At 41.3% G+C, this 17,328-nt stretch overlaps 1 protein-coding gene across 1 annotated transcript; it reads right to left on the bottom strand.

The window, feature by feature from the left end:
• Positions 1–12,234: 12,234 nt before the first annotated feature.
• On the bottom strand, positions 12,235–16,172 carry LOC123104418 (GDP-mannose 3,5-epimerase 2). Its single transcript, XM_044526262.1, has 7 exons — positions 15,960–16,172; positions 14,891–15,286; positions 14,031–14,124; positions 13,804–13,933; positions 13,548–13,680; positions 12,724–12,931; positions 12,235–12,623 (listed from the first exon to the last, which is right to left on the bottom strand). The coding sequence occupies exons 2-7, from the start codon at positions 15,283–15,285 to the stop codon at positions 12,468–12,470; spliced, it is 1,116 nt and encodes a 371-aa protein (XP_044382197.1). The 5' UTR covers position 15,286; positions 15,960–16,172; the 3' UTR covers positions 12,235–12,467.
• Positions 16,173–17,328: the final 1,156 nt, after the last annotated feature.

The following is a 17,328-nucleotide window of genomic DNA, read 5'->3' as shown; positions in this document are numbered from 1 at the left end:
AGCAGCTGCTCATCACTGAGGACAAGTAACTCCAGCAGGTTGACGCCGTAGATTCACAATGTACCTTCCATATGCCCATCCAGTTCTGTGATTTGTTTCTTGAAACCCAAAAAACCCCATGCCCATGTGGGAGCTGAACCATAGTTTTTTGCTTGTGGGAAATAATATCCTTGGCTGAATCGACTTGAGGCAGTTTCTTCGAAATTCTTGGAAATGCTTTGGTAGTTCCTTTCGGTGAGAAACTGTTTCGTACTGAAGTTTACTTGTACATGTGTGGTTTGCTACTGTTGCTTTGTTTGGGTTGGGTTGGTTCTAGCAGGGAGATGTGCATGCACACTGGCAGCATGAGCTAGCAGCCATGATTGCTAGCCAGCCACCACCATGTCAATGTAATAAATGTGTGGCCTATCTAGTGTGCTGCTGATAGAAATATAGATGTGTGGCCTATCTAGTGTGCTGTTGATAATCTGTTTTTACCTCACTTGGCAGGCACCATAATCTGTTTTTACCTCACTGTACTGTAGGAATAAATGTGTGGCCTATCTAGTGTGCTGCTGATAGAAATATAGATGGAAGATTAGTTGACCAGTTATGCAATCTATAATCCTTTATATATATTGTTGTTGTCTATGTGTGCTGCTGCTTCATACATGTTTAATAAAATCTATCAAGCAGCTGTTGTCATGTCATGCTTGATGTATTAATAGCCAATTTAGTTGTGTATTGCCATTTCTATTTTGCTAATGAACATCTTCCAACTTAAATGTTGAATTGCCTTGTACACATAATTGTTTGTAATCTATGGGAAAGCCGTTAATAGTCAGCTGACCTTGTGAACTGTATAAATATATCAAAATCTTTTTTTGTTAAATTGATCTTATTGTCAATTCTTGCTTATAAGCTATGTTTGATGCTGCCTACAGGTTCTTATTCTTCTTTTTTTCATAGGTGAAGTATGAAGTGCGAAGTCGTGAAGCCTATCAGCAAGAGTAGCATATTATGTATTGTAATATCAGGCAGAGTGTAATATTAGTCAGAGTAGCATATAATGTATTGTAATATTTAGTGTTGTTTTGGATGAATTTCATTCGCTCTAGTCTGTTTGAAATATTGATTGTGTATATAACTTCAATACTATGAAATGGAAACCTGACCAGGGGGACATATTTATGAGAATTGTTTGACAAATTTTCAAATTTCTGACGTGTGGGTGCAATTGTGATATCAGCATGACAAGTGGGACCAATCTGACCAGTGGGACCAGCACAAAAATAATATGGCTGAAAATAGAAAATTAATAGTAATGGCCCAGAAAATAAAAATGTTGAATTGTTAGGCCAGGCCCATGTATCTGACCAGAATTAAAAAGAAAAATAACATTAAATGGGCTGAATTGTTGGGCTCGGCCCATATAGACACCGAATTGGACCGGGCTGAATCTTATCAACGACCTTTTCAATTGGTCACAATTTTGCCACGTCGGATCCGACATGGCCTGGGGAGAGAGCTAGCGACCAAAACAGAAGGTCATAGGATCAACGACCTTTTGTTAAAGGTCGCTATAGTCAGTTTACGACGCCCAACTTTTGACCTTATGTTTTTGGTCACAAAAAGGTCATAAATGGAAATTTGTGACCATTCAGTGACCAATAGTGGTGGTCATAAGTTGACATATTTCTTGTAGTGAAGGGACGATACACGGTAACTGGTTCTTCTCCAAAGGAGGTCTTGATGGGGCCACCCAAAAGGGGGTCTTGAATCCAAGGGGATCTTCTCCGAAGAGGGGCCGCGGTCTCTCTCGTGGAGTAGATCCGTGATGGATGAGCAAAGCTCTATCTCTAATGAGATACTATTTTGCTAGCCCTAAAACGTAGGTAGGAGAAGATATATATAGTCAAGGAAGGCGAAGGGGTACATGGGCCTCGGCCATTACACTGTTCGCAGACAAGGGAGCCCGGACGCCCGGGCGTCGGGCCGAATGTCCGGGCTTTCACGAGGGCCCGGAGATGTCCAGGCCGGGGTGGCCAGATGTCCGAGCTGAAGTGCTTCAGCTTTGTGCATGTTTTGTGATGGGCGCCGGATTTCCGGGCAGTGGTCGGATGTCCGGGCTGGAGCGGGGCCGGATGTCCGGGTACTGTAGCTTCGGCTGCTGGATCGTTGCTGTAGTGGATGTCTCCAACGGCCGGATGTCCGGGCCCTGGAGCTGCCTTCTTCTACTTTCGGCATTCCTCTTCATATGTGGACTTGGCGACTTGTCCGTCTTCACGTGCATCTTCGGGAGGGTCCTCTTGGTACCTAATCATGCACAACATCTCGGACTTAGGTAGTAGCCATGTCTCGAGAGGATCATATGCAATATCACTAAGGAGAGAATTCACCTCGGTCTCGAGAGCTCTAGCTCGTGCTCGTGTCATGGGTCCTCTTGACACTTCGTGAAACGATGGTAGGTCCATGGGGATAACCGTAGGATGCTCCGCATCGTATTTGTTGTGGGATAGGCGGGTCATGGCCCATGTTCATCACACATAGCTCAGCTAGTGGGAAGAGGGTTGAGCACGTATAAAATACAATACGTACTCCACATGTCGCTTTGAAAAGTGGATTCATGAATTTTAAAGAAGAAAACTTAACGATCATAGTCACCGAGCCGTTGGCCCAAAATTGTAAGTAAAATACTTCCTTTAACCTATTTTGTTGAAAAAACGTATTTACTTATAAAATCTACTGGTGACAGAGGGATGTGGATCTTACATCCTGTGTTAGAGGAAAACCCACATGACGCACTTCCAAACTCAAAAGTTGGTAGTGATAACACATTTTGCTCTGATCAGAGGTGTACTATTTTGCGCATAACATCGCTTGGTCTGAGTCACTGATGCACTGCTTTGGCACAAGACTAGACCAAAGAAATATAACCTTTAGCCAAGCTGTACACTACATCTACATTTTCACCTTGCCTTACTGTAGGACCGCGCGTTGAGACCCCAATCCAGAGGTCCCGCCCTAGCGTGAGTGCACCTACCTGGCTACATCCGCCTTCTCACCCATGTAGAGGGAGCTACTTGACATGCATAATCAGTTCGGCCCATCCCATTTCAGGTCTATAGCTAGTACGGTCTGCGGCACTTTTGTAGCAAGTCGGTTGATTATGTCCTAATATGGTATCCTATGTAGACGAGCCCACCATCCAAGCCAACCCTCATTGGGTCATTTTATTGATTGTTTTAAACTATGTGTTGGCTAATTTTATTGATGTTCTATTTATGAATGAAAATATTGTACAATGGCATTTACAGTGTTTTATGGTCATCCGAACTAGAGCGATCGTAACTTGTTGTGTGATGATATTCAAAACTTGCACAATAAGGGTAATCACTTCACCTTGGGTGGTTTTGGGAGACTTTAATGAAATCGTACTTTCTTCGAAAAAGGAGGGTGGCAATGCGAGACCAAATGCTATGATGTGAGAGTTTCGTAATTGTTTGGGAGAGTGCGGTCTGGAATACATGGGATGTATTGGGGGTCCTTTCACTTGGAGGAGAGGTGATATTATGGAGAGACTTGACCGTGCAGTTTGTAATGTGGAAAGCACGAACAAATTTCCTCGGACTACGGTCATAAATGAAGAACATGTACACTCTAATCATCGTCCTCTCATCCTGGATACATAATATTTTAAGGGTAATATGTTTAACCACCCAAAGAGTCGACTGAAACAATTTGAAGCTTGATGGCTCCAAGAAGAGTCAGTTGTATAAATTGTACGTGCATCATGGGAAAAAGCAAAGATGTGGGGTATTGGGTCGTCTCTAGTTGAGGGTACACGCGGTGAATGTGGATTTGCACATTTGGGACCGTGATATACTCAGAGGTACGAAAAAAGTATTAATAAACTCAAAAAAGATATAGAAAAGCTTCGAAGGGGTACTATGAATGCACATTCCCAAGCATGACAAAAAGAGATTTTTGTTCTTACTGAAAATCTTTTAGAGCAAGAGGAGATCTACTGGTTACAACGGGGTCGTGCAAACTGGCTATTACATGGTAATCGCAACATTTCCTTTGTGGGCTAGTTAGCGGTTTTGTGTGCAATGCGGGTTTGCGACTACTATGTATTTGGGGTTAGGTGACTTGTTTTCTCTGTGTCTGTGTGCGCGGGGGGGGGGGGGGGGTGAGGTGAGTAATTTGTATTGGATTAGTCTAGTTCGGTTCACGGGTTTGGGTGACTATATGTTGTTGGGAGGATGGGGTGCATTAAAAAATGGTCACCATATATTTCCAAAATTATCCATTATGCATTAAAAATATACCCCTCATGTATTAAAATTGCAAGTCGTGTATTTATAAAATGTTCATAGCAAATTAAAAAATATCATCATGTATTTCATAAAAATATTCATTTGTAATTCAAACTTAATGTCGATCGCATACTTAAAGTGTTTGTCATGTATTTAAAAAATATTCATCATGTATTTCACAAAACATTTCAGTGTGTAATAAAAATGCTCATTATATATTTCAAAAATAATCATCATGCACCCTCTTTATAAAGAAATATAAGATCATAGATCACTAAAGTAGTTACCTAAACGATCTTATATATTTTTACAGAGGGTTCAATAATATTCATCACGTGTTAAAAAATTAATAGTGTATTAGAAAAATACTCATCATGTATTAAAAATATTCATATTTTTTGCGGGGAAAAAATATTCATATTTTCCTAAGACCGAATCACAGAAAATAAAATTAGGGGAAAATACAAAAAGTATAATGAAATAATAAAAATAAAAATAAAAGGAGACAATGAAAAAAGAAGGAAAATAGATAAAAAGAAAGGAAAAACTAATAAAACCGATGGCCAAAGAAAGAAAGATAACCGTATAACACAACCCCGCTAAGAAACGAAACCAGAAAAAAAACCAACCCTCTCTTTCCACAGGCTTTGGTACTGTGCCAGCTCGCATCAGGGTGCTATGAGGCAAGCATGGGCTATATTTCAAAATCGGCGACATATAGCCTTTGCAATTTTTCATGGAATTATCCGAGTCTTTGCTGCTTTTTAATGGTTTTTCACCGGCATTTTCAGGGAAATAATTTAATTAGTTAAAAATACTAGCTAATTCCCCACGTGTTGGTGCGGAACATTTATTCCAAAATACTAATAGAAGAGATGCGCATAGAGTAAAACAATGTAAAAATTTGACAATTGGTCATAAACAATTGTATGGGCCATTCACAATCTTTACTGTTTGCACCTAAATTCCTAACATGTTATCCTAAAAATCACATTGTCCAATTAAAAGTTGACTGGGATTACAACCGATTAATATGTAATAATATGATTGTCCCAATAAATATATATTAGAATGTTTGAACACACCACATTGAAAACCTGTCTAGCTTGCCTTTCTGTAAATTGAGGCAAATATGTGCAATGTGCTAAACAGGTTGGTTGAGATAATAATGGGTATAAATTGAAAATTTCACCGATCTTGAAGGCTAATTGTTATGAAAACACTGCATTATGCAAGCAAGTGGAAACCATTACTCATCGTACAACCATATTTTGCATGTGTCATTATCCCCAACCATGGCGACAAATACAATTTTTCTGCCTTCGAGAAGTTCTCCTTTTAGACTATCGAACAACTAAAATAAGAACTTAAGTGCAGCAACCTAATGTGCAGGAATCAAGAATAAAAAAAGATCCACTGACTTGAAGGATACACGGAGCATGACAAAAGAAATCAATGGGAGGAAAGCATCAACGTAAAAGAACACCTGTGGGGCATGAACATGCACACCTAGTAATTAATGTACCCACTCCAATCTAACTACACACATCCGACAGAAATCATATTAATATGTAGGTTAATAACAATCCAAAGTAATAGAGAATATCACTATAACAATAGGAAGGAAGAGTGGCAGAGGCTAGAGGACAGTGGGCATGTTTGTCTACTATACAATACCTTATGATGACACTATCAATCAGAGGACAGAAATCCTTCAGCAAGTTTTCAATATGAATTCCATTCAAGGGATCCTGAATCCTGATACGCTAGTACTTTGTTGCCGTTGTGTCGCCGGGACAAACCTATGGCCGAAGAGGGAAGACCCATCCGGTGCGGCCACACCCTGTTGAATGATAAACGCTCCAAGAAACAGTTTTTGTGAATCTCCATGACACGGCCGAGGCGTTGGCTGCCAAGCCTCTCCACCTACTCGTCCCCCAGACCCAAAAGGAAGCCATCACATGACTCTTGTACAGATCCCACTGGATACTACTGGAACGAACGTCCACTATTTTCTCAACGGCGCCGGAGCTAGGTTCGACGAAACATAGAGAGAGGAGTGGAACACCAAAGTGAAAGCAACCAATTTCCACCGGCAGGACTACAACCTTGACAAGACATACAGATACACCGGAAGCGATGGGGAGCGGCGTCCGTGCCACAAGAGCATACCACACGAGGGGATCGCCACCTAGCCGCCGCGCCCTATTTTATAGCCAACTAGTAAGTGTGCACGTGCAACGCACGTCTATTTGAACTAATAAGTATGCACGTGCAACGTACGTCTATTTGGATTAACACATTATAATAAACTTAATACAAGACAATTTATTCATAAATTTGAAATTTCCCTATAAAATACACAATCTCTTATTCCCAACTCATACAAATAATTTGAAATATCGTTTCTCCTTAATCAACATGTCTCATGTATTAAAAGACCACCAGGTGTTCCAATGTACAAAATTCAAAATTATTTAGAAGATTCATCATAATTCTCCAGATGCATAGATTTATGCAAGTATAATCACACATGAAAATGTCACTTAGGACAAACTAAGGAACCGTTTCTGTGCTAACAAACTCCAGTTAAGAATTATTAATGCAATTGAGTGTCAACCACAATAGTGGGAAGAGACCTCTATGATTTGTTGAAAAGAGGAAGCCATTGTCAGATAGAGAAGTGTAGAGATGTCTTGACTGCATAGAATTAGCTGTGAAACAAGACAAAAAAATGCTAGTTGGACCATCCGATTCTACTATTGCACACAAGTGTCGTAATGTCTGGAAGTAAGAAAAATGACTTACTTTATTATGAAAATAGAACATGTAAACCAAATAAAAATTACAGTGATAAATTGCATAATTATACTTGTTATTCACTGGACAAAAGCATTAATATGACATCTTGGAACAGTTACTTGAGTACTACACATTTCTTTAAGGCTCAACATTCTAAAATTTTGACAATATAACAAATATCCTCTCAGTTTGTAGTAATAATGATACGAAGATAAATAATTTGAAAATGGTCTTCAACATGCGTAGGCTACCACTTGTAAGAATAACAGTGGCAAAAAAAAGGCCAACAGATGCCGGTTTAGAAAAAGAAAAGACTACAGACATGCTTCCAATTTTAGCAAGTCTAGTGGATAAAACATACATTACCTCTCAAGTCAGGAAATAGTCAAATGAAAAAATATACTTCTTATAAGTAGTAGAGATGAAGTCATAAGGATCATGATTCAAGATATTCGGAGAAACATAGTTGGTCTCTCTGTATGAAGCGAACCCGTCACCTCTACTAAAGTAGTCGTGCGTAGTATGTAATGTAGAGTGCAATAATGCAATAAAATAAATGATATGAGAATTTACCATGACCACAAAATATCCTACATTTGTTATCATCATAATCAACATGCATTTTTTGCTTCTCTTGTATGTGGTCCAAGTTTTCTATCAGGAAAACATGTTAACTCAACTGTAGATAAGGGCGGCACGAAAATGCTCAGGTAAAATTACAATTGCCATGTATCTGCTGGACAAATAAATACACTTATGCAAACTTCAGGGTATTTTAGTAAAACTTATGCGAACTTTAGTTTTTTTTCACTAAAACTTATGCAAACTTTTGGGTTTTTTCAGTGAAACATAATTTCATGACTACAAGTAAGGTCCTGTTCAGCAAATTTGTCTGTGAGTTTACTATGTAGTCATGAGTTGGCCATGTAATAACCGGTAGTCAGTACTTAAAAATATAGGGATGTCTGTTGCAGGTACGCGAAAATCAGTGAAAAATAAATAAAGAAAGAAGGCATTGGTTGCCTGAAACCCAACTATGTGTGCTCCAGCGCGCCTTTGTTTCTCATTGCCTCATCTCTGGTTCATGTACTTCTAGATGTGTCACCACCGGGGAGGTAGAGATGACAGTAAAAATAACAATACTCGTACTTACCTAATTAGTGCGTGTGTGCGGCGCTTTCGCGTGAAGGCGAGCGTCTCCGTCGTTCAGGCCTGCGAGCGGCCGTGGCGACTGTGTCCTCTCACCAGCTGGGTGGCGTTGTCAACGCACGTGAATCAGTCGTCCAGCTTTGAGCGGCGGCCTCCACGCACCGGCGCGTGGGGAGTTCCAGCGTCCGACAAAGATAGGATGTCTTTGGACGACCTCGTCCACGCATGAGTATTGGACAAGCGTGTCCAACGGAGCAGCACGCGTCAGAGCTGAGGGAGTCGGCGGTGGCTTCGGGCGAGTGAGATGGGACCATGATTAGCTTCACCTGCTGCGTAGTGGCCGAGACCTGCGCCGCCCTGAGGACGACAATGTTTGGCGACCAGGCGAATCTACATGCATGGCTGTGGGGGCAAATGCCTCCACTCGATTTTTTGGCCTGCTTATACTGGTCCAGGATACTCAGCGTTGCCCCCACTTGAAGGGCGTCGGCGGTGGGTGGTTGTCAGCGTGGGAGTTATGGACGAAGCTGAAGTCGATGCGGATGCCGGTGGTTCCCGGTGAGCATGCCAGGACGTGGACGAAGTCGTTGCAGTCAGTAGAAAAATGGTCTGGCCTCCAGGCAGAAGACGAAAGCGGCGACGACACGTGTGTGTGTTCGGAGGAAGCCGCAGCTCCTCCTCGCGGGTCTCCCATTGTGGCTCGCGTGGGTGGTGGGCTAGTGACGGCAGGCGACTCGCGATCGCGATTCCCTGATAGGAAACGATAGGATGCGCTCGCGATTAGTTCCCTAATAATTAGATGTGTTTGTGATTAGTTATCTAATAGGATGCGTCTGTGATTAGTTTCCTAATAATTAGATGCGTCTGTGATTAATTTCTTAATAGGATGCGCATGATTATTTTACTAATAATAAGATGCGCTCGTGATTAGTTTCCTAATAATAGGATGCATTTGTGATTATTTTCCTAATAATTAGACGCACCCGTGATTAGTTTCTTAATAGGATGTGTCCGTGATTATAGTTTGCTAGTTGATCAAGCATGGACTTTCATATTTTCCTTCGCGATGGAGTACGGTCAGTCAATGTAAATTGCTAAGTGCACATAGAGAACATATTAGGTTAAGGCTAGCCGTTAGATTGAATTTAGTGAGACTAATCATGCGATGGTAATGTATCTGTGTATGTTTTGTAGGGTGTACTTAGAGAAGATAATATTTGCTTTTTTATAAGTAGTATAGATGTAAAAGATTGATCATTCTTTATTGAGAGAAGAGAAAGATGGAACGAAGCAGGGCGTGGAAAAAGTATTAGACGGTTGGACTTCCTTTGTTTCAGATCAGGACTAGATATTTTTCAGATCAGGCTTAGATGAGATGATTGGGTTTCCTTTTGTTTTAGAATAAATTGCTAATGAGTGAAATCATTAATTAAGGAGTACTTGTTGCAAACAACACTCCATTTTCCCAAGTCGCGACAAGTGGCGCACATGCAGCGCGCCACTTGTCGCAACCTGGGAGTTTTCTTTTTTTTCGTAGATCTGTTTATTCAAAATGTTTTATCTCTTAAATCGTGCGTCCAAATCTCGAACCGTTTTCACTATTGGATTTTTCGCGTCGAGATCTTCAAAACTAAATTCCATGTTGATAGGTTTTGACGAACTTTTTTTTCACAAAAAAATGGACGAAAAAACCGGGCAAAAAAACCGAACCGGGAGCATGGTTTTTTTCCTTTCCGAAAGAGGCACGCCCGTGCCTCTCGCAAAATCACAACCGTGCCTCTCATGAAAGCAAAACCGTGACTCTCGTGTAAGGAAAAAAATAAAAAACGTGTTTTTTTCCGTTTTCGAGAGGCACGGCCGTGACTCTTGCGAAAGCACAACCGTGCCTCTCACGAAAGCAAAACTGTAACTCTTGCGAAAGAAAAAAACAGAAAACGCGTACTTTTTTTCCCTTTCCGAGAGGCACGGCCGTGACTTTCGCGTAAGCACAACCGTGCCTCTCGCGGAAGCAAAACCGTGCTCTCACGAACGAAAGAAAAAACATAAAACGCGTTTTGTTTTTTCCTTTCCGAGATGCACGGCCGTGACCCTCGCGAAAACACAACCGTGCCTCTCGTGAAAGCAAAACCGTGACTCTCGCGAAAGAAAAAAAAAACAGAAAACGCGTTTTTTTTCGTTCCCGAGAGGCATGGCCGTGACTCTCGCTAAAGCACAACCGTGCCTCTCGCGGAAGAAAAACCCTGACTTTCATGAAAGAAAAAAAAAAGAAAACGCGCTTTTTTGCAAAAAAAAAATCGAAATTTTTTTGATCGAAAAGCTAAGAAAGATCGGGGGAAAACCAAAACGTCAAAAAAACCCGGAAAAAACCGTTTAAAAAGCCGAAAACGCGTGCGGAAAAATAATAAAACAAAATCCGAAGCGAGCGTCCAGAGCGCGACACGTGTTTTCGGCTTTTTAAACGGGTTTTTTTGACGTTTTGGTTTTCCCTCGGTCTTTCTTAGCTTTTCGATAAAAAAAACTTTGAAAAAAAAAATCACGAAAAAACGCGTTTTCTTTTTTTTCCTTTCGTGAAAGTCACCGTTTTTCTTCCGCGAGAGGCACGGTCGTGCTTTAGCGAGAGTCACGGCCGTGCCTCTCGGAAAGGGAAAAACAAAATGCGTTTTCTGTTTTTTTATTCGTTCGTGAGAGTCATGGTTTTGCTTCCGCGAGAGGCAGGTTTGTGCTTACGCGAAAGTCACGGCCGTGCCTCTCGGAAAGGGAAAAAAAGTACGCGTTTTCTGTTTTTTTTATTTCGCGAGAGTCACGGTTTTGCTTTCGCGAGAGACATGATTGTGCTTTTGCGAGAGTCACGGTCGTGCCTCTCGGAAACGGAAAAAAAACGCGTTTTTTGTTTTTTTCCTTACACGAGAGTCACGGTTTTGCTTCCACGAGAGGCACGGTTGTGATTTTGCGAGAGGCACGGGCGTGCATCTTTCGGAAAGGGAAAAAAAACCGTGCTCCCGGTTCGGTTTTTTTGCCCGGTTTTTTCTCCCAGTTTTTTCGTAAAAAAAAAGTTCATCAAAATCTATCAATATGGGATCTAGTTTTGAAGATCTCGACGCGAGGAATCCAATGGTGAAAATGGTTCGAGATTTGGACGCACGATTTAAGAGATAAAACGTTTTGAATAAACGGATCTACGAAAAAGAGAAAACTCACAGGTTGCGACAAGTGGCGCGCTGCATGTGCGCCATTTGTCGCGACCCGGAAAAGTAGAGTGTTTTTTGCAACGAGAACTCCTTAATTAGTGGTTTCAATTAACTAGTTGCTCCCGCTAATGAGACGATTGGGCTTCGTTGTGCGGTATAAATAAGACTGGAATCGATTTCTTTTGCATTTTTTGCATGGCAGTTATGATGGGCCAAAGGATGCATGTCTCACGGCTGCATGTAGACGCATTGCTTGGTGGAGAATATATATGTGGCTGATGATGATGTGGACACCTTGCATGTTTAGAGAAATAAGGTAGTAGGGATGAACTATTTAGGTATTATAGATTTGTGAATTTTAAAAAAGTTTACAAATTCTATAATATATTCATGAATTTTAAAAAGAAAATCATGAATACAAAAAACACTAATAAATTTTAAATAGCCACGAATTTTAAAAGCTGCGCACATGTTTAAAAAATGTTCATAAATTTGAAAAATAGAATAGAAAAAAAGGAAAAGGAAGAAACAAAGAAAAAGAGAACAAGGAACCGGCCGAAAACCAAATAAAGACGGTCAGCCTGTTCGATTTGGGCATCTATTCTATGCCTCGAGAAATTAATAGGAAACGCCGTGTCTAGAGAGGGGTTAAAAAAATGTCAAGACAGAAAAATACTCCTAAAAGTTGAGAGCAAATATATATCCTCCTCTGCTAAAAATATATTTTCTGTTATTTCAGAAGATACCCTAAAAAATTATCGTTCTAAAAGAAGGTCCAAAACAATGGCTCGTAAATATCTCACAAAGTAATAAACTATTATTTCATTGTTTTCATGTGAACGAACTGACCAGATTTTACATGTATATAAATAAAATGTTTAACATAACATCCTCTTGCACCAAGCAGTTATTCCCGTTTACAACAGCACAAAAGGCTATAAATCTCATGCAGTATGTGAAAGTTCAGACTGAACCAAGAAATGGTGTGACAACTGACAAACAACTGATCTCCTTGCCTAGAGCTGAGTGTTCACTCCTTGCCATCTGCGGCGCGGAGGGAGCCAAGCTGGACCGGTGCCTGCGTGGTGCAGACCTTGGATGTTCCGTATGCGGACATGTCGGTGCCTTCAGACTTTTCCTTCTCCAGCTGCTCCTTGATCCAAGAATACGTGATCCTGAGCCCATCCTGCAGCCAGAATTTGGATTCAGTTTGACGACTGATGAGCATCTGTATATGTGTGACTTAACAGAACAAAAAGAATCTTCTGAAAATTTTGGGAGGGTACCTTCAGCCTCATGGTTGGAGCCCAGCCAAGCTTCTCCTTGATGAGCGTGTTGTCAGAGTTACGGCCACGGACACCCTCGGGGCCAGGGATGTGGTGGATGGGCAGCTGCTTGTTCTCGAAGCCCAGGACTATCTCAGCCATCTCGTTCATGCTCACCATTTCGTCACTTCCGATGTTTACAGGCTCGCAGAAATCAGACTTTGTGAGCCTGAAGGTTGAAAAAACAATTCTTTAGACAGCCATGAAAATAACATTGCTCTTCAACAAAGGAGAGAACTTTATAATTTATTTATTTATCGTAGGATGAGAATGATGATTCAATGATTTAACATGATACTCATCAGGAACACATGTGCGGTATTTTGAAAAGAATAGCCTATACATCACAGAATTTGCAATAGAACTTTTGAGTTTCCTATCCTAAAGTAAATTAAATCACTGCAGCTTTTGGAATAGTTGTGAGATAAAATTGCTTGCTGGGCCATCACACTCAATTAAGAAACTAATCTACCAACAGGTGGTTCTCAAATTGCAATTCTGTCGAATGGAAATCAACATCTCATATGAAACTTTTAAGTCTAGAAAGCTAAAACAACTGATGCTTCTCTTGGAAATCAGAACTAAAGCTGCCGTCCATTAATTGTCATCTCAGCACAAATTGTCTTATTATCCACACTAAATAGTGTAATTCATGCAAAATTTATTCCATGCTAATTTAAGGCATATTTCAGCAAAAGCAAAAAAGTAGGCATACCAGTACCGGATTTGATAGCAAAAAATAAGAAATACTGGACTATATAAACATAAGTTGGTAAAAAAAATACCTGAGGACACCCTCCACACATTCATCAATAAATGTGAAGGATCTAGTCTGCAGACCATCTCCCCACATCTCAAACCGGTCAGTGGAGGTTAGAGCCTTTCTGCAGAAAGCAGCAGGTGCCTTCTCCCTTCCACCTATATAGCCAAAACAATTGTCAAACTTTAATAGCTAGCAAACAACACATTACCCCGCAAAAAAAAAACCCAACACATTAAGAAAAACACCTAGATACTACTAACTACCATATAAAATCTTACCCTTCCATGTCCCATATGGACCATATATATTGTGAAAGCGACCAATCCGGCACTCAATGTCAAAGTCCTTTGTGTAGTGCTTGCACAATTCCTCAGTGGCAAGTTTCTCCAAGCCATAGGCATCTTGAGGCTAAAGATAAGGCATTGCAAAAGTTAGTACTATTTTATCACAATAATTAAGGTGTTAGTTCATAAAGAAACATATATAAGTGCAAAAGTTTTGGAACCTCTGCAGGCCAAGCATCTGCCTCCTTCAAGCTAACTACAGTTTCCAACTGCTTAAATTCAGGGTAGATGCAAGCACTCGAGGCATAAAAGAACCTGCAGGAAGGAAATTAAAGTTCAATAACATTTAGTTTCAGTCAGCTGTTAAGGTTGTTGTTTTGCTGTTGTAATATGTTTTCCTTCCTTCCATCTGCTTGACTAAACAAAACTGCAACTTTCTGCATTAGGTCAAAATTATTTTAGTTGAACACATATTCTTCTTTCTTGTGATGAGTTCAGGACAATGTTTTCAAGGATCAGTTTTTTTTTTATCGCTTCTAAGCTTACCAAACCATTACGTATTTGCTAAATATGACACTAATTATGTAAATGAATATTGTGAGATAAAAGATAGGGGCAGATAAGATGGTCTTCAAAGATTTTAATATTTTCTGGTCTTAACGCCAATGTAACAAAGAGTCACTATATCAACCCATCACCTTGCAAAAAGTACACCAATAAAAACTTCCCCTATATGGGCCCATTTGAATGTTATCCGTCAGCAAACATAACTATGATGCATAAATAAGAACTCTACTACTTTTCCCTAATAATGTACTTAATGTGGAACATTCATTTCTCTGTATCCATGAACTGAACAAAGATGTTGATAAGCCCCCTTTATTATAAGTGGACATACTGCTGCCTAATGCACACTATATGTTGGCAGTTTATGCATTTATAGGATTTTCTTTGGACAGAGAGACCTAAACCTTTGTCGAAAAAAGACAGACATAAACAGAAAATAGCAGTTAGCATCTTATAGCTTCCCTAGGTGAAAAAACAAGAGGTCCATAGAAGCTAGTACTGGATGGATTGTTACCTCTTGACACCATTGATTCTACTAGCCTCAAGCATGTTAAAGCTGATCATAGTGTTGTTGTACATGATGACAGAATGGTTGGACTGGATGAAGCCCATCCCTCCCATATCAGCTGCAAGGTTGAAAACATGGTCAACCCCAGTGGTTACCTTGAGGCAGTTGTCCATGACCCTCAGATCAGCAAGGTGAAACTCATGGCAGAACATATCCTCTTCCATGTGTTCGTTCTTCTTCCAGTCAGAGGCGATGATGTAGTGCCCCTCGCCCTTGAGGCGCTTTGCAATGTGGGAGGCTATGAACCCACCAGCTCCAGTGATTGAGATCCGCAGCTTCTCGAATGGCCAGTATGGCTCCTTCTCCAAGTCCGCGTAAGTGTACTCCTTGTTGAGCGCCATTCTGCACCCACGCAAGTTAAAAAGCTTAAGATGGCAACAAAATATCATAATCATAGGACTCCGACTTCTTACGGCAAACAATAACATCTTATACTAAGCCGCGTAGAACTTGTTTCAACACGTGGTACAAAATGTAACTAGTAAAATCGTGAGGCCTAATCATGTCTATTCAATCAAGATATGTAGAAGAAACTGACCGGCCACATTAGCAAACGTGACGACTGACTGACGAAGCCGGGTTCAATCATACCACGTCAAATGAGCATCCATCACTATTCACCAAGGCCACAGGATGGCAGATGGATAGCGGACCGCTTAACAAAAGCAATAATGAATGAATGACTAGCTGACTGCTTAACGAAAGCAATAATAGACCCTTGTATGGTTTCCTTTCTTCCAAGAAGGGACAAAACAAAATCCAACACCGACAGCGCTTCATCATCCCCGCCACCGACAGCGAGCGCCGGCCACCCCGTGCCCGGCCCCGCCAGATCTACCGACCCCGCGCCCATGTTCCCCGCCACTCACAGCAGCATGCCCCGGCGGCCGCGCCTCCCGCTAACCGGAGCGGCGGCTCACCGACGCATCGCCATGGCCCATGGATGGCCACAGTTGTCTCTCTCCCGAAGGTCAACCCCTCGATCTGAGAATGAAAAAATGGCACGGGGACGAACCTGCGAGAGACGGAGCGGCCGCGTGCCGGCGGCAAGGAGGGGGGCTCCGGAGCGGCGGCCGGCGACGTCGCAGGAGCAGTGGATGAGCTCGGAGCCGGGGACACCGAAAACTGATGGAGGGAATCGGGGAGCTGCTGGAGACTGGTTTTTCCGTTTTGTCCCCAGAATATTCTGGGTACCGGGGAGGGAAAGAGATGAGGGTCAGGCTGACGACCTCGGTTATACTTATAGTCCCTATCCGGGCCGGGCCGGGCCGGGCCGGGCTTCAGCTGGATCGGGTCGTCGCTCGGAGTTAGGCTAAGCTGCTTTGACTTTCTTTGAGCAAGATTTACTCAAACCCAGATGCACTCAACGGGGCATCATTTTGCGTTTCTACGGCATGTGCACCGTAGATCTATACACGTTATTTTTCTCTTCCTACTCTCTCTGACCACCAGCGCGCACATCTAGTATTTGCCCATAAGCTTATTGAAAATTGGGATGCTGCATAAGCATCTATATTACCAATATTAAAAAAATTCAAAGAAGCCGATGCAATTAATCACGATCATCAAACCACAATTCAACGACCTGGATTGTTCCAATGATGAGCGCCCAACATATTTAGCGTGCAGTTCATAGCATACCAAATATCAGCGTCTATGCTAATCGCCTAATTAACACATAATTAATACCATACTAATATCAACATGCAATTAATTTTCTCCCTACATCAACATACAATTAATTCTCTCCCGATATCAACGTGCATTATACGTATGCTTTTACTGGTTTATATAGCAATATAAAGAAAAGCAAAGGGGCGGATCGGTTTATCTCGGCCATCAACATCCAATCCAACGACCTAGATTTCTCCAATGGTGAGCACTCAACATATTTAGCGTGCAATTAATACCATACAAAATATCAACATTTGTGATAATTATATAATTAACGCGTAAACGTTTAATTAATTTTCTCCCTAATATCGACGTGCATTATAGGTACGCATTTACGAGTATGCTAAAAAGGGAGGAGGAATTGAGGTGGTGTTTGGTTCTCTAGTCCTATGACTTTTTTTAGTCCCAACTAAAAAGTTCCTAGTCCCTAAAAAATTCTTCCCTGTTTGTTTCTAGAGACTAAAAAGTTCATAGTCCCTTCCTAAAGGTTATTAAATGACCATGTTGCCCCTAGTATATAGAAAAATAACAATCAAACAACACCATGGGGTGGCAGGCCAATGGGTGCATGAAGGGGCATTGTTGAAAAGTCCCAAAAAATCTCAAAAAGATTCTCCTTGAGAGTCTTCTTCATTTAGTCCCAAATGACTAGTTTAGTCCCTAAAAAGTCCCTCATGTTTGGTAAAAAAGTCTCTAAGAGGGACTTTTTC

Source organism: Triticum aestivum, chromosome 5A (assembly GCF_018294505.1).
Source record: "Triticum aestivum cultivar Chinese Spring chromosome 5A, IWGSC CS RefSeq v2.1, whole genome shotgun sequence".
NCBI classification, from domain to species: domain Eukaryota; kingdom Viridiplantae; phylum Streptophyta; class Magnoliopsida; order Poales; family Poaceae; genus Triticum; species Triticum aestivum.
The sequence above is the reverse complement of the archived record's forward strand: the minus strand, read 5'-3'. Positions and strand labels throughout refer to the sequence as shown.